Source organism: Oncorhynchus mykiss, chromosome 17 (assembly GCF_057628025.1).
Source record: "Oncorhynchus mykiss isolate SJ-2025 chromosome 17, ASM5762802v1, whole genome shotgun sequence".
NCBI classification, from domain to species: Eukaryota; Metazoa; Chordata; class Actinopteri; order Salmoniformes; family Salmonidae; genus Oncorhynchus; species Oncorhynchus mykiss.
In genome coordinates, this window is record NC_143038.1 from 15,838,874 (window position 1) to 15,860,272 (window position 21,399).

The following is a 21,399-nucleotide window of genomic DNA, read 5'->3' on the forward strand; positions in this document are numbered from 1 at the left end:
TCAGTAAGCGACTTGTGTTAAACCATTATGGTATTATACTGTAGTGGAGCTAAATGTCATTTTAACCCAGTCAATATCAATAAACAATATTCAATTAACTTCTATTTAAATCATTCAATAACTCCTTTATTCTTTCAAACGTTTTCCTAAAATGTCGATTCATCTCCTGAACTGACAATCTGAAAACTTCAAAATAGAATTGCGCCTCTCGAGCTTATTTTAGTAACTCAATCTCTTGTGAGTTTGGCTTGGGATGGCAGTATCAGTGGTGCGGCACATGCTGTTCGTTCTCACATTACCCTCGTAGTTTGCTGGTGCCGTGACCTTCGCTCCGGGGGGAGCAAACTGAACGCTCACTGTCGAGTCCCACGGTCATTTATCGAACACTGAGTACTGAGCCCTCGGAGGTAGACAGTGGGGCTGTATCCAGAATGTCACTATTTGGGACGCATCCTATGTTTAGATTTGACAGCGAGGGATGCCCCGTTATTGTCAACATTGACACCAACTGTGCTCTCAGCTGGTTATTATCAGAGAGAAGGCTGTCTGTCTGCCGATTCACTCTGTCCTAAACCAGCAATTAACTAAATGCTTCTTTCGGCGACAAGGAGAAGCTGCTTCAGACTGAATTAGAGTGCGCAGTTCGCTGTGTGTAAGAACCTTAAGGGGAATTCTGAGCCTCTACCTTGTGACCTTGAGAAACGTCCACATTGCACTAACTTACGCTTAGATCTTCTGTTGCTTTCAAGTTTCTATTCCTTGTCGACTGCGTATGCATCAGAACCAGGGCCCTACTCTGACACATAGCTAAAACCTAAAAGAAACAGAACCTCTAAGTGTAAGTTAGAGAGAGTTTAAGTTAGAGACAGCGAGTAATATTGTACAAAAGTCTTACATCCGAATGTGGCTCTAAAATCATTGCTATGTAGATAGATCCATTTATAGATGTTGCGATATAAAATAGTTGCCAGCAGCAATAACGGGGTCCTAGCAATAGAAACAGTAACCATTAACATGAGTATAACAGAAAGGTCGAAAGTGGGTGTCCTTAGTGTGACCCCTCTGCTCTGAGGAGAACAGAAAGCTTGGTGACCACACTCACGTCACCATGCGCGTGACAGCCATGGCGGAGCAAGGATCTGATGGAGAAACAGGTTGGAGCATGCACTTCAAAATCAAATGTCCAAAAGGAACTGTAAAACACAAAACAAAGGCAAGCACTGAAACAAAATGAATGAATAAATGTAAGGAAATGTCAAATAAATAGGCACACATCACATAGGAAAACATGAGGTCCAAATTACACACGGTAATGGCAGCAACTGGTCAAACATTTTCTATGGGCTTTTATGTAATAGAGACAGAACTATATATATACACTATAAGTAATGTCCTCGCTGACCACCAATGGCCACAATTCTGGCTGAAATATTAAAAAAATGTATGTACATGTGCATCAACTTCCTGTAACAATCACATTCTGGCTCACAACATCGCACATTCAGAAAGCGTTTCACTTTGATTTTTGGGAACTGCTGGTGAGTGGGGACCTTACTTTTTTCAACGGGCTGTTTTCAGGTTTCAAAACACTGCATCCCATTTAATCACCTACTGTAGGTATGCAAGTGGATTGAGTGTTATCCTATCCAAGAGGCAATAACGTGCATGAAACAGCCTTAATTATACCTATATAGTGGTGTTATATAGTCCGTAATAACAGATTATTACAAGTTACAACACACAAAACATGATAGACGTAATACATGTAGGGCCGGTTTCCCAGACACCGATTAGGCCTAGTCTTGAACTGAGAAGCACTTTTTAATAGTGAATGCGTTTTCAGTCTAGAAATAGACTTAATCTGTTTACACATAAAACTTCCTGAAAAAGGGGACCTAAATCCTGCAGCATTATATACTCAAGATAGTAAACCAGCTTCAATAGAATAAAAATGTGTTAAAACAATACATTTTGGCAGCTGATATGTAGAGTCATTTGTAGTTTGACGGATGCCTCAAGATAAAGCTAACTCTGAAAGCATTTTTGTCCAGCAGCACCTGATATATTTATATGTCAATGTGTGAATATGAAAACGCCCCGTGAGTTTACAAAACCCATCAACATTTAACACGCCCCTAAACCCGCTACTGCATAAAGGACAGAGACATGTTATGGGAAATGAATTAGCTTGCCAAAATCTCAACATTAAATCATTCTTTTCCACTTCTCAGCGGCAGTCATGGAAAACAAGATTTCTGAGAAACGCATGACGCTCCGCTATTTATTACCCACAATGATTTATTCAGTTATCAGGGAAGGAAAGTGAGGGAAGATCTCTCTTCATTGAGGAGAGAACCCAACAGTATGTAGCAGCTGGTAGGTCATTCACTGCACAAGCACTGGATGCTAAAGGCTACATGCTAACAAATATGCTTTGTGGCAAATGGCTGGGGGCTGACGGCTATGTGCTAACAAATATGCTTTGTGGCTACTGTCTGGGGGCTAATGGCTACATGCTAACAAATGTGCTTTGTGGCTTCTGGTTGGGGGCTAACGGCTATGTGCTAACAAATATGCTTTATGGGTAAGGGGCTGACATAGTGGCAAGGTGAAGGTCATTTGGACTGGAGAGGCCCCTGACACTTCCTTCCCTGGAGATCTGGCTGCCTCAGGGTAGGAGAGAGGCATACACTGCTATTTGTCAGGGACTGGGGGAAGAGGCAGATGAAGGGAGATGGAATGAGAAGGAGGGAGGGAAGCAGGGGTAAAGAACGAGAGACAGACATGGAAGCAGGGGGTGTTAAATAAAGCAAGATGGAGAGACAAACAGGGAGGGTGAGAGGTAGACAGAAAGAGGGAGAGGCAAACGGGAGAGAGAGAGAGAGACTTGCATTCATCAAAAATCAATGAGCTGAAGCTGACTCAGCTGTACTGGCTAGAAGAAGAAAAAAATCAGAGAGCAAGAGAAGGGGAAAAGGAGAAGGGGAGCGGGGGATGGGGGTAAAGGGGGGAGCGATGCCGCGGGGCATCGCCCACTGACGCATGCATGCAAATAAAATATTCATCTCACGCTGCTGCACTCACAGAGCTCCAAACACAGAGAGGGGGGGGGGGGGATGCATGAGGACACAGAGTGGTAGAGCCAGAGATATGAGGGAGGGGGAGAGAAATAGAGGAGAGCAGATAGTGACTGAGTCAAAGAGATGAGAGTAGGAAAGCAATGTAGAAATGTAGAAGGAAATGTAGAAGGGGCAAGAGTGGGAAGGGGAGAAGATAGAAGTTACCTGAGAGAGTCTAGTGAAAAGGAGGGGAGAGGAGAAGAGGAAAGAAGGGAGGGGAGGAAAAAAAAGAGACATAAAGGGGAAGAAGGGTCCAGTGGAGGGGAGGATGAATGCATAAGCAATTGATTAGAGGGAGAAAAAAGGAGAGGAGGTGAAAGTGCTAGAAGAGATTAAAAGAGATAAAAGGAGACAGGGAAAAGTTGGGAGAGGAGGAAATTACAGGATAGAAGAGAAGAAGAGGGAAGATCAAAGGAGGGAAGAAGAGGAGAGATTCAAAATGCAGTCAATAAGAGGGGATGGGAGAGGATGAATGGGACGGAGGAGCAAAGGGGGAGAGTTACTGTAAGAGTGGACGACTCATACTTGGAGTGAGCTAAAATAAGACAAGACACCACAGACTGAGAGAAAGCACTTTGGATACCTCTCTCTGGGATGAAGGTGTGTTTGTGTGTGTGAGCGCATGAGAGAGAGAGAGAGAGAGAGAGAGAGAGAGAGAGATTGTGTGTGTGCCCGGTCGGAGAAAGGGGAGGTTAGTCCATCTTCGGCTTAGTTCCGGTCGCATATCCCCTGAGACTTTGATTAGCATGTAAACTAACTGCAAAAGCCAGGGATTACTGTGTATGATGTGAATGACAAATGGGCCGAATATTTCAACTCAATTTGAAAATGATGGAGAGGCTTTCACTTGACACCCAAATTCTTAAATAAGACTATGATATTGTAAATAAAAAGGGATTTCTGTGACATTTTAAAAGGCTGATAAAAATGACCAAAGCCTGTAGGAAATCTCATACAAAAAAAATGTAAAGTGTCTGCTTAGTGGCATATCTTACAGTATATATTATATATTATCCAAACCATGGACTGGGCACAAACATAACCAATATGATCCATCCATTTTTAAGATGTCACTGTACTATCATTAGCTAACACAACATAACCAATGTCATAAGCAGTCACTGGATAATGCATTTTAACTGTCATCTGTTTGATTTTGTACATTACCGACAGGTTTCCCAGACCCAGATTAAACCTATTCCTGGATATCAAAGCACTTTCAATGGCGATTCTCCATTGAGCATATATTTTAGTCCGGTAATAGCTTTAATCTGGGTCCGGCAAACTGGCCCTAAGCGTTTAACAACGCCAGGCATATTGGACAGCTACCCATGTAAACAAGGAGCAGTAAAACAAGGATTCAGATATTGTACAATGTATGAGCTCACTTGTGCATGAACTGTACTGCAATGCACCAAACCCAGGGTCTGAACGTAAACAAAACAGTACCAACGATGATAATATAGTCCAGTGATCCTCAAAATTCTGCATTGTGACCCACAACCTAGACAAGGTTCTTGTTCATTATGGCACAGACCCAACGGAAAACTTTTAAAATGTTTTGTAACACAAACTGAAAATGTGTGTTTGTTATTGGACAAATCCAGGTAATCCTTCCCTGTTTCAGTCTGTTTTCTTCTGTTTGCTGCCTGATGAGTACGACCCAGAGCTAGGAGCTAAGAGGATCTTAAAGTTCAGACACACCGGTAGGATTGTCAAACTTTTGCCTGCCGACAGCATCGGCAGTCAATCTCTTTTGTGTTCACATAATTTAGCTAGATAGCTAAGGACACTGCACTAACTCAGCAGCTAACACTGGCAGCTGTTTTACAGACACTACCTAATCCATTGGGATTTAATTATAATGTCAGCACTAGCTACAGTGGTTAGCTAGCTTGGAGGAAGTAATTAGTGTTGTGTGCATTGCATCTGTGCACTTAGCTAACTACCATCCCATAGCCTACATTGTATATGAAGTGTGACTGCCTCGTCCGTGGATGTACAAAGAAAATGCCCCCCAAAATTAGGATTGGCTAAAAGTCAAGTTGTTGGCCACTTTCGAGCGTTGCGATTTGTAGGTTCGACGGCACGCACCATTTCATAATGAGTCTCAGAGTAGGATGCTAAGTTAGAATCACGTTTGCCTTTTAGATCATAAATACATGGACAGATCTGCACTCCTACTCTGAGATGGTTTATAAATGATAGGCCCAGATGTTGGAATCTCAGACCTGCTAATCTGTGCAGCCTCACCATTGCAATAAAGATGACCTGGAATTTACCCACGAGCTGGACATTATTCTAATAACATCACAATAACATTGAACTGGGCGGCAGGTAGCCTAGTGGTTAGAGCGTTGGGCCAGTAAAGGTTGCTGGTTCGAATCCCCAAGCCGGCAAAGGCACTGTCGATGTGCCCTTGAGCAAGGATAAGAGCGTCTGCTAAATGATTCAAATGTAAAACTAACATTTTCGTAGGACAAACCAAAGCAAAGGAACAAAAGAGGAGACTTACAGGGCGGACTTCTCCAGTGGTATTGGTGTACTGCCGCGCGAGGCCGAAGTCCAACATGTAACACTTCCTCAAGGTCGAAGGCAGCCTTCCCATGGCGAAGTTTGACTGCAGAGAAAATACATGATTATTCAGTGCATTACAGATATGGTCGTGTGGCTCAGTCAGTAAGAGTCTGGGGCTACTGTAGCAACACCAAGGAACCATCACTGTGCCATTACAGCTAGCCGGGAGGGGGGTGCTTGCTCTTAAGGGGGGGATATTGTTTGATGAAACATCGGCTATAGGACCATCTAAGAAGCCACAGATTGCCGTTGTGCCCTTGAGCAAAGCACTTAATCACTACCCTGCTCCAGGGGTGCTGTTCTGCTGCTCACCCAATGCTGCGTGTGTGTGTGTATGTGGTGTCTGCGATTGCGATTGAAATGAACCGATGGCAAAGAGACATTTCCATTTTGATGGACAATACAGATGCAGTCTTTTTTCCATGCGTCACAGCACAGCATGCCACAGCATTATGGAAGGTTATCAGTGCCAACTCTAAAATACAATGGTTAAATGGTCAATTAGAATGCAAAAATGACACATTTGCATTTAAGCATTGTTAAGCATTACTTTAGAATTAGCACTGATAACCCTGAATAAAGCTGTGGCATGCTGTGCCATGACACGTGCAACAAAAACAAGTCTGCATCTGTATGTTACGTACCGGTTTGATATCTCGATGCAGGAAGCCAACAGAGTGGATGGCCTCTATAGACTCCAGGATCTGTTTCCCCAGGCGGAGCGTGGTACTCATGGTGAAAGTCCCCCGAGGCTGGCTCCTCCTCAGGTCCGCCAAATTGCGTCCCTGCTCCACCCCCCAAAACAAAACAACGCTCTGGGGTGAAGTTACCTCTAGGTACAGATCTAGGATCAGCTTCCCTCCCCCCAATCCTAAACTTAACCTTTGGTGGGGAAAATACAAATCTGACCCAAAATCAGCATTTAAAGGCAACTTCACCCTACTCCAGAAAACCAACCATATGTAAACAAACAGATTTTGTGCAAAAGAACACAATTTCTTATCGGTACGGGACACCAAATCGCCTAGGTGTAATCATAGAATTCCATACAGAATCCTTATTCATTTCTTATATGATGTCTGTGGGCCTAGTAACCGAGGCCTAGTAAAGATTCGTCATATCACTTAACATGCAATACCTATTAACATAGTGTTTGGGTTTCAAGTTTGGGGAAGCTAATTTTCACCATAAACATGCACCTTTATAATAAAGCATTCCATGCATCCTCGCATTTGCAGACTTACGTAAGACAGCCAACTATCCCTAATGTGATGATTTGATTGGATAGTCATAATTTAGGCTAATAATACAACTCAATCGCTGTTCGCAGAAAAGACTGTTCATTGCAGAGTGCAGTGGCGTTGAGTAGGCCTAGGTTTAAAACATTTTTTTAAACATTGCAATATGCTTGGCTGGGTCTCTCTGCTTTTCACTGATAGTCCCAACGCAACGATCATCTATTTGACCGCGCGAGCTGCCCAAATTGCGGGCCCTTCCTTCTGTAGGCTATGCAATTGAAAACAATCCACAGCTTTTTTTATTTAAGAAGCAAAATGGTCATCTGTGGCCAAATCATGCTTTCTGGTGTAGTAGCCTATTTTGAATGATTTAATTTATTTCTGTATAGAGGGGAGTAAGCTAATTAGGCTATATCACTTTGGCAATTTAATTACATTTATGGAAAGCTTCCCCCTAGCCTTATGGACACACCGCCTCTCGCTTTTAATGCGGCATAAACACAACCGGTCATGATGTTTTCATCTGATTGTCAAACAATCACTTAACAAAGGCGTTCCTGTAGGCTACGTTGGTCCACTGACAAAATCATTTCAGGATCCAAACCCCAACACTGCACTGTGCACTCGCAATTTGATGAATGCAAAGAGACATCAGTTACAAAACACCTACTGTACATGTATTGTAGTGACATTCTGCGATTGTCATTAGGCCTACACTTTGTAGCCTAAACTAATTTGTCCACTGTTGTCCGCGCGCGCCTCTGTCTCGGCCACTCATCTCCTGCCTTGGCAAAACATAAATCGAACCACAACACAATTTGGAGTGTGTACCACCCGGTTTCAAGTCAATTTTCATGTGGCTGACGCGGTAATGTTAAATAATGGTGTAATAGTTTATATTTTTGGGGCATTTTCTGTTAATTGTGATAGGCTCAAGTTTCATTTTGCAGGGACGCAGTACCTGACCGTACCAGCTTACTGTCACACCTGATTAAGGCATGTAATGTTTTAAACCATTTTGCAACGGAAAACAAAAATGAACGTTTCGTATTGGACTAGTTAGTCAGTCCCTGTTTCAGTATGTTTCAGTATGTTTCAATATGTTTCAGTATGTTTCAAAATGTTTCAGTATGTTTCAGTATGTTTTAATATGTTTCAATATGTTTCAAAATGTTTCAGTATGTTTCAATGTTTCAGTGTTTCAAAATGTTTCAAAATGTTTCAGTATGTTTCAGTATGTTTTAATATGTTTCAATATGTTTCAAAATGTTTCAGTATGTTTTCTTCTATTTCATGCCTTATGAGTACGACCATGAGATTCAATTTAACTTACATAAAATGTGATAATTCCTAAATGAATTCCTTCGAACCTGGGCATTGGCTTGGCTAAGTCATCACAGCATATCAGCATATCAAGTCAATTCTGTACAGCACATAGTTTTTTTCGTATTGGAAGCTGATTGCAGCCTTGTCAATAAGTCATACAGTACCAAAAGTTTGGTCATGATGGATTTTTACACCCAAGTAACATGGCAGAACAGCTTTATAGGCTGTGTCTCAATCGATAATGGATTGGATTAAGACACAGCTATAGACTCTCCATAAGATACTTTCATATTATAGAAGGCTGATAATGCTATGTTGGATCATGTCACATATGACATTTGCATGTATTGTCCATCATCAGTATGTGCTTTGTCAGCCTCTAACCAGCCGCTGCTTAGGAGTCATTTATTCAGTTAATATGGCCTATTTGCAAAGACTTCACATTTCACAATGCCTTATGCAGGCTTTATAAATTGCACTTCTTTAGAAAACGTGTTTTTGTTGAATTGTGGTCAGATTCTCACAGAATGCTTTTTGGGGATGGTGGTCAATCTTTAAAAAAAGCAAATGTCAGCTTCTTACCTGAAGTTGCATGACCACGTAGTTGAATTTGTCATTTCTCCCACAGCCAATAAATTTGCACACATGGTTTTTACCTAAACAAAAAGGCATATTTTAAGAATCGTAGTTCAAAGATGCAGATGCCAAAATATTCCATTTCACTTCAACATGATGATTGGATTAGTTTTCATTGGTTACACCGGGGAGATGAGAGTGGTGACAGGGCCTAGGTAAGATCCATTTTAAATTCCCATATCAATCAATGCAAATACAGCAGAACCACTCATGTTGACACTCAACGGCTGAAGAAAGGATAAAGTCATCTTTTCTTTCCAGGTAAAACAGGACAAATGAATACGCAGGGGAGCCCATGTTTCCTGGTCTTCCTTTTCTTCACAGTTAATCCCATTTAAGGATGATCAGTTGGGCATAAATCATTGTTATTCATCATGCACCATTAATCTTTTGATGGAGCACCCTGTTAATGTGACTCAGTTAGTACCGAGCATTTAGGAGTCTTAGACTTTCTGAGGGAACTTCATTTGATCTCATTGTTTTGGTTGTTTGATATTCCTTAAAAGGTATAGTCTATAATATGACCACATCATACGCCAAAGGGTGTCGTCCTGCTTACAGTCCTGCTTACAACAACAACAGTATTGGCACCTCATGATATGGGAATGCTGGGAAGTGCCAACAGTAGCAGTCTAAGCTGACTTGAATTTGTTTGTTGTTTCGCCCCGCTTTGATGATGTCACATTGCAGAGTCTTCCTTTAATATGTACATAGAAATACCAACATATATATACACACACGCACGCACGCACGCACACACACACACACACACACACACACACACACACACACACACACACACACACACACACACACACACACACACACTAACATTAGCTTCTTCAAAGACATAGTACATGTTGCAAACCAATCATGTGTCGCTTTGGGCGACAGTCACAGACTGTGACTGACGTGTGACAGCTTTCGAGGTTACTTTTTCCCCTCATATTGTGACGATGACTCGTAGCCAAAGTGAATCACTTGTCACCCTGGCACATTGACGTGCATACTCCAGGAGGAGGCTTGCTTTCATTCTATGTGCCACGTGATCACCATCACGTTTAACACAATACTGCTGCCCCACCCAGCATGCAAAAACATGCTGTGAGTCACAACAGTTAATATACATTAAAAAAAAGATATAGGGCCCGTTATGGCCCTAATTAAAGGCAGAGTCTAAGTCAAAAGATTTGCTCTAATTTGTTCACTGTTTTGGATATACTGTCGGGACCATGCAATCAAGCATATATAAAGTACTGTTAGGATGCATGTTTGGATTTAAGGGCATAATTGTAAGATATCTGATTGTTGGGACCTCTCTACTTCCTACCGATGTACGTATTAACCAAAAACAAGCAGCACTATATTGCTTATTTTTCAGGCACATTTTTAAGGGCCTTTTTATCATGAGTGGAGTATTCTTCACTACAGCTACTACTACATAATGGCCTTGTAGACATTTTACCTACACTGAACTTCAAGGAGATCAAAGGCCCCTTAATCAATAACAACATGAGCAATGCTGTGGAGAAGTTTACTAGGTTACCTATTGATTTCATTAGGTCTAGGCTATTCTTAGCCACTCTTCCGTGAAGCTACTATGGGTGTGGTAAGCGAGAGACACATCTGTTTCCACATTTGCTTGAACCTCGAGCAAAAGATTCAAGGGCCATAATGCAAGCAGCGAAACCGATAAGCTTAAATAGTGCATCGGTGACCCACTAAATAAGGACAGGCGGAAGGGAAGGCTCCATTAAACTAGCTTAATGCAGGGCAGACAGAGACATTGTTCCTCTCCCTAGTCACTTGGACAAAAGCTCTATTCAAAGTCCACAGCCACCTAGTCACAAGAGTCTGGCAGCCCATCATTACATATTTACTAAACTAATGTAATTGGCTCTTTATGGAGTTGCAGACGTCTGTCACTGTAGACTGCATGGCTCTGCAGCTTTTAACTCTGTAGGACGCTTAAGGGTGGTCGTGACAATATGAGAGGAAATTCCTTTTGTGTCACTCTCTGACAGGATGTCTCAAAGGAAACCCAAAGCACTAACACTTTACCTGGTTCTACTGTCCTGAAACCTATGTTGTGCTGCCATGAGGAGAGATGGTTACGCTTTTTACTAGACTGTCATGAGTATGACATAGCAAATTGTATAACCAATCATAAGTGCAGTCTTAAGCATTATTGATGTAACACATTTATCTTACACTGGAAAGACAAATGTTCTTACTTCACTATGCACTGTAGCTGACTGAAACTTTATATATTTGTCTGTCATGACTACAACACAAAGTATGTTGACACATGGTGTCAGAGGTGGGATCTGGGTTCGAGTCAAGAGACATCAACAAAGAATGCCATTTACTGAGAGAATGACAAGTCAATGAAGAATGGCTGAGCAGCACAGACACCTTCATACTCATTGACTAAGCAGAATGGTGAACACAAAATGGCTGCCGCAGTGGCACTGCCAGGCTCATTGTTATAAAAACTAGCAGAAAAGGTCCAAAATGGCCGCCGCAGTGGGCCCTTACCCTGCAGTTTCTTCAGGACTGCCACCTCCATCTTCAGGACCTGTTTGGGCTGCTGGGCCGACTCCACCTTCAACGCCACGTTCTCCCGCGTCAATAGGTCGAGAGCTTCGTAGATCTCCCCAAAACCTCCTCCTCCGATTTTCTTCAGCTAGAAAGGTGTCGAGGATAAAAGGTGTATTAAATAACGTTCTTCTTGCGCTGTTCAAATGCTGGCTTTAAATCAATGAAATAACTGTACTGTGCTAATGAAATTGAAGTTCAACTTGACAAACCCTTTTGCATGAGGAACACCAGTTTTGATGGAAGAGTATGTTAGCCTGATCCTAGAACTGTTTGTGCTGTCTCCTATGGTCATTGTCAGGCATGACAACGACCAAAATGTGTTGGCAAGACAGCACAAACTGATCTGGGACCAATTTTACATTCAGTTCTGTAGCTCCAGAAGTAGAGTTTAAATCATTGGACAATCTTGTGGTCCCAAATGAATAGGAACGACAGGGAATAGATACGGCTGTGTATTAGTTAGTTACAATCTTTCCCATTCAGGCTGGATGGAGGCCTGCAGAATTCTGTAATTTGCTTGCTTTAAAGGTGTGAAAAAATCTGACAAACTGATTTTGGATTTATCTCCTCAACTTCAAGGTATGAAAACACAGATGTTCGAGTAGACTATCCCTTTAATTCTGGTGAGACACGTAGAACCTTAGTAATGGGGAGTCAAATCTGTGTGTGTGAAGGTAACCTTGTACTTAGCCCCTTAGGGAAACACTGATATAGAGAGACTATACACGAAGACAAAACCACGACTAGATCTACTATGTAGCGTACTTACCACTTTCCATCGGTCCTTGACCATGCAGTTAGGCGGCAGTATGTCCGCCGTCTCCCCAGCCCCATTCATGTTGGCGTGGTCCTGGAGGGCTGGCACTAGGCACTGCATCTGCCAGCCCGACAGAACGCGAGCAGCTCCCAATTTAAATGAGCCATTTATCTGGAAAAGGATATTCAATAGGACATAAGTCAGTCTTATTCCCTTTCTTTTAACACAATACCCAAGAGCAGGCATCACACAGCGCACTCAAAGCAAAAGGCATAAGTCAGGGTTGTCTTACAAAGCCATTCGTTTTGTTAGCTCGGGCCAAAGTGGAGGAGAAAACAAAATGGTATTTGCAGTTGTCCGTGCAAATACCCTGGTCACACAGAAAGCTTGCTGGTATTGACGGTTGTAGTTGGACATCTAGATTGTCTTGAAAGAACAAGGGGGACAGACAGTATATACTCTGCATTTCTTGCCTCAAGTGAACAATTGAAAATAAGGCCTTAGGTATACTGCATGTTGGAGGTACATCAACTACAGCGACTATTTCTGTCCATGGATACGAAATGTCCTTCATATCTGAATAACATCAGGCCCAATAAGGAGATGCACTTTCTTTAGGGTGTAGCCAAATCAAATTTCAAATGACTTTTGGCACTTGAAGCACAGTAGATCACACTCTGCTTGAGCGCTGAGTTAAGAGTTTTGTACAAAAGCTTGATTATGTAACAATGTATGCCAATAGTGTACCTACAATATATGTAATTCGTATGTGATAAATGGTTTTAGTGACCTACTATATAAAGTGGGATCACAACCCTTCTCAGTCATGAACACTGCTGTACAACAACAAATTGACAATATATCTATGAGATTAATAGTAATGGAAATATTATTTGGCCTCAAATTTTCTGGTTGTAAACTCATTTTTGGGGTTAATAAGACGTCATATACCTAATTTACAACCAACTGGTCTCTGTTACAATCAGGTAAAGACGTCCTCTTCATGACGAGATCAAGGCGTCACCAGATAACAACCAGATTTGGTGGCTAAAAAGACTTCAGCAAAACTTCATTATACAGCCTGACCATGAAATCTGTTTTTACATTGTAATATCTGGTCAGTCGCTGTTAGACCGCTAAACTATTACAGACAGTATACGTATTGGGTTCGAACTGATATCTATCAAATTGTATTTTCTAGATGCTTATGATTATTCTGGGTAAACAACATCTGGATAAGAGTAATGAATGTAAGTAGGTTAGTACCAAAACCATGCTATTCTGCATGCAGGGCCATGAACCATTTAGTTATGCATGCACAGCTCAGCTCCATTTGGGGGAGGTGTACTTAGTCATGCCTAGGTTGAGGCCAGTTGAGAGACTGTGTGCATTATCTAGCAGATTAGTCAGCTGTGGAAAAGAGTGACAAAATGCACTGGAACACATACAATAGGTTTAGACAGAGCGTGTGAGCCTACGAAGGTGGTATTGCCAGTGCTTATGGCTTTAAAGCAAGGTTTGTCAATGCACCTGGGTCGGTTCCCAACATTTGCATTGCTACGGCGGGAAGTGTGTGAATGGATGCTGTGTCATTGAACGTCAACGTGCCGATAACTGGTGGTTATTTCAAGCACTCTCATAGCACAGCAAGATTACAGGCCAGTAACACAGCAAATGTAGCAAGACCTGGGTCATGTTCAGTAGGCAAATGTTGTGGAACCTTGCAGATAGAAATGTCATGAATAGCGCTTACGCGACTCCTTATTCTTCATGTCAGAGGTGCATGTTCGTTCTACGTAACATTTTCTATCTGAATGTCCCATAAACATTGCACCATGCTAAAAGCGCCCCTGTCGCTCTCATCAGACTTGCTCTAAAACCCACAAGAGCAGGCAATATTGTAAGTAGTTCAAGTGAAGGTAGGACCAGGCAGGAGTACTGAATTCAACCAGCAAGCATTCAGAGTTCTAGAACGGGGCGGAAAGGTGTTCAGGGAGCATTTCCTCACTTAGCGTCCTCTACACAACCTCCAAATGAACTTCCACACACTACAGCCATGGAATTGGAATAAATATTACTTTAACCTTAAATCATTAAAGGGATAGTTCACCCAATTTACAAATTATATTGGTGTCCTTGTCCCGAGACTGCTTAAAGGGTAAGGATATGAATGTCATTTTGTAATTTGAGTGACTAATAATTGATTAATGAAGATCATTTGCTGATCAGCAGTTATAGTGACTGCTCATCATGATGCCACCCTATAAGATCATATCAAGTAGGCTTCAGGTTGTGTGGTTTAAGATAATATATAATGCTCTGTCTAACTATTATAATATTATGGCCATCTTGCCAGGTGTTATGACAGATTCTGCTAATGTAGGGAAACACTGCAAGCCTGTTCCCCCCCTTTGGGTGTAGTCCAATAATAATCTTGGAAAATGAAAATCATATTAGCATCATCATAGTCTCATTTTCACTGGGCTGTGATAGCAAAACATAAGGGCAGTGCAGCAGTGAGAATAGTGAGAGACTTGATAGACTCCTATCAATTCTAACACACAACTAAATGTGTATTTGCTGTCCTACACTATCAATAGTGTGAGGGGATCTACTTTGCGAAAAGCCAAGGGTTTTTGCATTCAAGTTTCCCAGAACTATGAAGCGAAATCATGAAATTTCCTTGAAATCCGCGAAGGAAGCCGCGACAGCCATTTTGTGTTCAAACTGGTGGGTAAAAGTGCAGCCACATTTCCAAGGGAACTTTGAAGAACACATGAACCTCTCACCATATTTACAACCTCTTCAAAAACCTTACGTCTGAGAAAAAAATCCTGAACGTGGCCAATTTAGTCGATGCCAAAACCCTCCTTTGTTAGCCTACAAGCCAAAAAAAATATACAAATACAAAGATGTTTGTTACGACTGCCTCCACAACCAAAGCAATGATGTTTAGAGATATTTATTCATAAAAAATAATATTTACGAGAATGCCAGTTGTAATTGGAATGAGTAGACAGTGATGACAAATAATACTATGATAGACAACAATACACACAAACAATACAATGCAATAACTTAGCATAACATCCATATAAGACTAGAACGACGAGACATACTGTACATAGCAATGGACAGTTGAAAATGAAAAGAAAAACATTTTAAAAAATGATTACAATCTATGAATTACTTCACAGGTCCCAGATCTATATTTGACAGTATAAATGTTGAAAATGGGTCCTGATCCAAGCCACAGTTGAACCTTTATTATTCCATGTAAACACTGGCAAGTAAAGAGTTGGAACAATTACACAAATTTGACATCTCATCCTAAAGTCATTTTTAGTAGCCTAACAATTAGACAAATATTTAGCCTTACTCTTAAACACAAACTGTAATAGTATTATGTTTCTATTGAGTTGAATTGATACTTCTAGATGGGCTATAAGTAAATTAACGTTACACTGGGGGTGTGTGACTCTGTAGACCTATCTGCTACTAAGGCAACTGACTGTTCAACAAATAACAGGCAAAGAGAGAGTTTGAGTTAGTCAATAACCAATACCAACAAAGGGCCAGGTTAAGTAGTATACATGCCTAACTGACGGTTTAAATATGGTCAAATAAATAGCTATAGCCCTATCACACAATAATTAAACATAACTTTTTGTTCAATTTCTGGACAACATTTCTGTCAATTTAGGGCACCCCTTATGGCTCAAGAACAGCCACAATGGCAAAAGTCACATATACCCTGCAATTCCCATTCATGCCCGGTAGGCCTACTGATATCTACATTAGGTGAAAGTTATTAGCCAAACGGAGATGTCATGAAGAATATTACCTGGCGCAGAGACGGCACGTTAGTCTTTTCCGTCTTTTTGGAATCTTCATTTGGGATTTTAAGGTGGGAGAAGACTTCCTCTGACAAACAATAGCCTTACTGCTACAGCTATACACTCAATAGTAGCATAATTTTCCCATGTATGACCAAATCCATTGCGAGAACTTTTGAAAGGTCCATATAAACATCTACTCCGATATCCGACGCTAAAATGAACCGTACTCCTATGCATTTAGCAGGCAATCATCCCAAGCGAAACCTCCAATAAATTCAATCAAACATTTGATTTTCTTCAATTGTGTATTGGCCTAACACTAAAAATATACTTGCATTTTTTCTGAACTAGAATAATATCCTATTTCTTCGACAAAAATGTGTCACGCAAGCGGATTCCTATGATTCCCAACTGCTTTGGACAGGTGTAGTCTTTGCATGAATGCACAATAAAAATACATTGTCGACGACTAAAATCCAGGTAAGCAGTGAGTCCAATTCCGAAAAACTAGTCCGATACAATGCTTTGTCTTAATAATTGATGTCTCGGTTTAAAATACGGTTATATGCTCTCCAACGCCACGGCTCTCGGTCCATCCCACTCCACAGTTTTTGTCCGCACTGCAGCGTAGACTCATGCTTGACAAGAGACCCACCTATTACTACCGCCTTTATGGCGACAGGGGGCGCACGAGACCCCATAAAGATTATGCAAGAACTCACAAAGCTTGTCCCACCTAACAAATATTCTACCCCAATAACAGTCCGTTTCTTCTCCTCCAGTGTAATGGACAGAGAGTTGGCAGTTGGACGGCAGCCTTTCTAATCGTACAATAACATTGCATATTTAAATGGAATTGTTTGATAAAGGTAGACCTATCATTAGGAAAAATAATACCGAATGCAATTTAGCATAAATGAGAGCAAAAACACGGGACTACAATTCCCAACGTGAACCAATCACTGGGAAAGGCCAGCCCTGAACCCTATCATACTAAAATACGCACAATAATAGATATAGGTCTATAATAGCCGATTGGCATTAATGGAATTGGGAGGATCAAAATGTATTGCTATATTTTAAATACATTCCACGGCCATTAGTACATTCTACTGCAATTAAAATCCAAATTCCACATTTATATTCATTAAGACAACTATAATTCCTTAAATCAGCCACCTGGGCCTTCCGTGTACAAACATACAGCGATATCTACGTAACCCTTCAAAACTGGGGAATGGAAATAGCAATAGGATAAGTAAAGCTTTTCTTCTTACCTAATTTTCTTCAGCCGTGATGACATGAAAACCTCAAAGACTTTGAAGAGGCACATTGTTTCGCCTCAACGGTCAAAACCATTTCAGGATGTTCGCCCCACGTACCACCATTACTACGGCAGCATCCTCATCCCTGCTTACATTCGCGATCCCAGCATCAGCATCATTTAGCAACCACAACGCTCGTCCTCTGTGCTTTCCTCAGAGCGTTGTGTATAGGTTACACAGCACATACCGCCACCTACTGGAGCGGAGAATAACATTTGAGACCTGGACGTACAATTAGGTTTATAATTATGTTTTGAAAAAATAAACATGGTGACTTAAAAGTTAGGGAGGATGACGGATGAAAATTATTTTGAGCAAAACGTTTTAGGTGGATTGTTTTCATTTGTATATTTTTATAAATAGCCCTATCTATATAATTTTGGGAGTTCTCAAAGTAATTTTGAGGAGGACCTTTCTCCCACAGATATTTCAGTATAGGCTTCACTGAGTATACAACAGCCTAAAATAGTATTACAGTAGTATTAACAAGTGACAGGGCTGTCCAAGGTACCTCTCAACCAACCTGCACATAGGCTGTGCTGCTGTAGAGCCTTTTGTAGGCTGCACACTCTTGCTTTCAGTGCTTGTGAGTGCAGTTTATGTCAAGCAAATGGAAAAGGAAAGCTGTTCAGGGCTTCAGGTTCTCACTATTTGGAGACTTAATGTTAATGTGCAAAGTGCAAGAATGGAGGTGTGTGTGTACCTGACAATTCAATAGGCTTTATTAGTATGGACAGATCAAGCACTTACATTGTCAAAGCAAACATATAGGAAAATATCAAGATGATCCAATAATAATAATAATAATAATAATAAATACCTGTCTTCCAGAAAGGCCTTCTTCATCTCAGTGATTTAACAGGGTGTCCTCATGAAATGCTGTGAAGTGTTTTTTTCAGTTTAGCTTGAAGAGGGGCTATCATTGAGATGGCTGGGGTCTCCTTTTCACACATTATTATAGTTGCAACTTTGAGAGGTGCCATCACATTCATGGTGTCTTCTGTATTGCTTAAGTCCTTCTCAGTAAGAGTGTTCACGTCATCCCCCTTTCTGAGCTCTCTTGACATGAGTGTGGCAAAAAAAAAACAGGTTGTTGCTTCAGGAAACGTTCAAGCATATCCTAGGAGCTGTTCCAGCAGGTGGTCACATCTAGATCATCTTGTGGGATGGCAAGGCAAATAGCTTCTGCTTCTCCCGATGGATTTTAGTTGCTGTTGAGTTGCGATGGAAAAAACAAACCACCTTCCTCACTCTTGCCAGAAATCTCTGGGCATTATTGATGTTACTCAGGGCATTGTGGGAGGCCGGATTTGGGGTCATCTAAATGTAGGATAATCTGGGCCTCAACTACAGCAACAATCAAGTTAGCTGCGTTGTCCTTGACCAGGGGCCTGATTTATAACCTTTGCGTACATTTCACACTGAATTTCTGCTTGTGCCATTTCTGAAAAGTCTGCGCACATACAAAAATATAGAGATCTATAAAGTTGGCACATGCAATACATACGCATGTTTCCAGTTATAAATCAGACCTGTCGTAAAACTGTGAGCGTGTAAACGAACATTAAAGCTCTGCCTGGTAACGCCCTCCATTCACCTTTTATGGTGACAATAATTACCTTCATTTACTGTATAATTTGGAACTATTTGGAATTAGGTCAAGACAGATTCTGAAAGAGAGAGCAATGGCAATTTTGGGCAGAATGGTGTGGGCAGAATGTTTTGATATTTTGCAGTTACTAAACATGCATGCTGCCTATACTGTAGCACGTGCCTGCCCACGCATTCTGCAATATAAGGATATTCGAAAATAATTTAAAAGTTGGTTAACTGCTACAGCCCACACTTCTATGCAAAATACAAAGAGTTTTTCAATTGTCACGTTCTGACCTCTAGTTCTGTTGTTTTGTATTTATTTAGTATGGTCAGGGCGTGAGTTGGGTGGGCAGTCTATGTTTGTTTTTCTATGTTTTGGGGCATTTCTATGTTTTCGGCCTAGTATGGTTCTCAATCAGAGGCAGGTGTCGTTAGTTGTCTCTGATTGAGAATCATACTTAGGTAGCCTGGGTTTCACTGTGTGTTTGTGGGTGATTGTTCCTGTCACTGTGTTTGGTGTCACAGGATAGGACTGTTTTGCGTTTTCACATTTCTTGTTTTTGTTAGTTTGTTCATGTGTAGCGATTTATTAAAACATGAATAACCACCACGCTGCGCTTTGGTCCGCTTCTCTTCCTCCTACAGACGAACGCCCTTACAGAATCACCCACCTACCAAGGACCAAGCGGCGTGGTAAACAGAGGCAGCAGCAACAGCAGCAGCAGGAGAAGCGACTGGTGCAGCAGGAGCAACAGCAGCAGCAGCAAAAGCAGCAGCAGGAGCAGCAGCAGCAGCAAAATCAGCAGTGGGAGAGGCTGCACTACTTGGAGAGATGGACTTGGGAGGAGATTCTAGACGGGAAAGGACCCTGGGCAGAGCCAGGAGAATATTGCCGCCCCAAGGCCGAGCTGGAGGCAGCAAAAGCAGAGAGGCGGCATTATGAGGAACTAGCACGGCAGAGCGGATGGAAGCCCGAGAGTCACCCCCAAAAATTTCTTGGGGGGGGGCACAGGGGGAGTGTGGCAGAGTCAGGAGTCAGACCTGAGCCAACTCCCCCCGTTTATCGTGAGGAGCCAAGGAGGAGCTCAGAACCAGAGCTGGTGTTGGAGGTGAGCGAAGCAGAGACTGTGAAGGAGTTAATGGGGAAATTGGAGGAGAGTGATATGAGGGACTTGCTGGTTTGGTGCATGAGGCACGACATTCGCCCGACGGAGCGTGTCAGGGATTTAATGGCACCGGGGTCAGCTCTCCATACTCATCCTGAGGTGCGTGCGAGGGGTCTGGTGAAGACTGTGCCAGCCTCACGCACCAGGCCTCCTGTGCATCTCCCTAGCCTTGCACGTCCTGTGCCATCTCAGCACTACAGTGCTCCTAGCAGTGCTAACTGTGGCGGGCGTGGTGCTGGTCAGGCACCGTGTTATGCAGTTGTGCGCACGGTGTCCCCAGTACGCGTGCTTAGCCCGGTGCGCTACATCCCAGCTCCCCACATCTGCCGGGCTAGGGTGAGGATCCAGCCAGGGCGGTTGGTGCCAGCCCTGCTCTCAAGATCTCCAGTACGCCTTCACGGTCCGGTCTATCCGTCACCACCTCCACGCACCAGCCCTCCGGTGGCAGCCCCCCGTACCAGGCTGTCTCTCCGGCCCATCCTTACAGGGGCTTCCTCCTCTCCAGCGCTGCCGGAGCCTCCCACCTGTCCGGCGCCTCTGCCGGAGCCTCCCGCCTGTCCGGCGCCTCTGCCGGAGCCTCCCGCCTGTCCGGCGCCGCTGCCGGAGCCTCCCGCCTGTCCGGCGCCTCTGCCGGAGCCTCCCGCCTGTCCGGCGCCGCTGCCGGAGCCTCCCGCCTGTCCGGCGCCTCTGCCGGAGCCTCCCGCCTGTCCGGCGCCGCTGCCGGAGCCTCCCGCCTGTCCGGCGCCGCTGCCGGAGCCTCCCGCCTGTCCGGCGCCGCTGCCGGAGCCTCCCGCCTGTCCGGCGCCGCTGCCGGAGCCTCCCGCCTGTCCGGCGCCTCTGCCGGAGCCTCCCGCCTGTCCGGCGCCTCTGCCGGAGCCTCCCGCCTCTCCGGCGCTACCAGGGCCTTCCTCTTCTCCAGCGTTGCCGGAGCTTCCCGTCTGCCCAGCGCCAGCTGAGCTTCCCGTCTGCCCAGCGCCAGCTGAGCTTCCCGTCTGCCCAGCGCCAGCTGAGCTTCCCGTCTGCCCAGCGCCGCCAACGCCGCCCGTCTGCCCAGCGGCGCCAGCGCGGCCCGTCTGCCCAGCGGCGCCAGCGCCGTCCGTCTGCCCAGCGCCGCCAGCGCCGCCCGTCTGCCCAGCGCCGCCAGCGCCGCCCGTCTGCCCAGCGCCGCCCGTCTGCCAGGAGCCGCCAGTGCCGCCCGTCAGCCAGGGGCCGCCAGTGC

The 21,399-nt window shown here is 43.4% G+C and overlaps 1 protein-coding gene across 4 annotated transcripts in view; it reads right to left on the reverse strand.

Moving 5' to 3' along the window:
• The window catches only part of ttbk1a (tau tubulin kinase 1a), a 46,921-nt gene extending 29,338 nt beyond the window's left edge, over positions 1 to 17,583 (reverse strand). The window contains exons 1-6 of one of the 4 annotated variants that reach the window (XM_090204912.1): positions 17,371 to 17,553; positions 12,267 to 12,425; positions 11,435 to 11,582; positions 8,843 to 8,916; positions 6,341 to 6,481; positions 5,635 to 5,739 (exon numbers count right to left, since the gene is read on the reverse strand). In XM_090204912.1, the coding sequence (XP_090061038.1) occupies positions 5,635 to 5,739; positions 6,341 to 6,481; positions 8,843 to 8,916; positions 11,435 to 11,582; positions 12,267 to 12,374 (576 nt within the window). In that variant the 5' untranslated portion in view covers positions 12,375 to 12,425; positions 17,371 to 17,553. Of the gene's footprint in view, positions 1 to 5,634; positions 5,740 to 6,340; positions 6,482 to 8,842; positions 8,917 to 11,434; positions 11,583 to 12,266; positions 12,426 to 16,098; positions 16,738 to 17,370 lie in introns of those variants that run through there. The other 3 variants (XM_090204914.1, XM_090204915.1, XM_090204916.1) reach the window with 3 other exon arrangements.
• Positions 17,584 to 21,399: the final 3,816 nt, after the last annotated feature.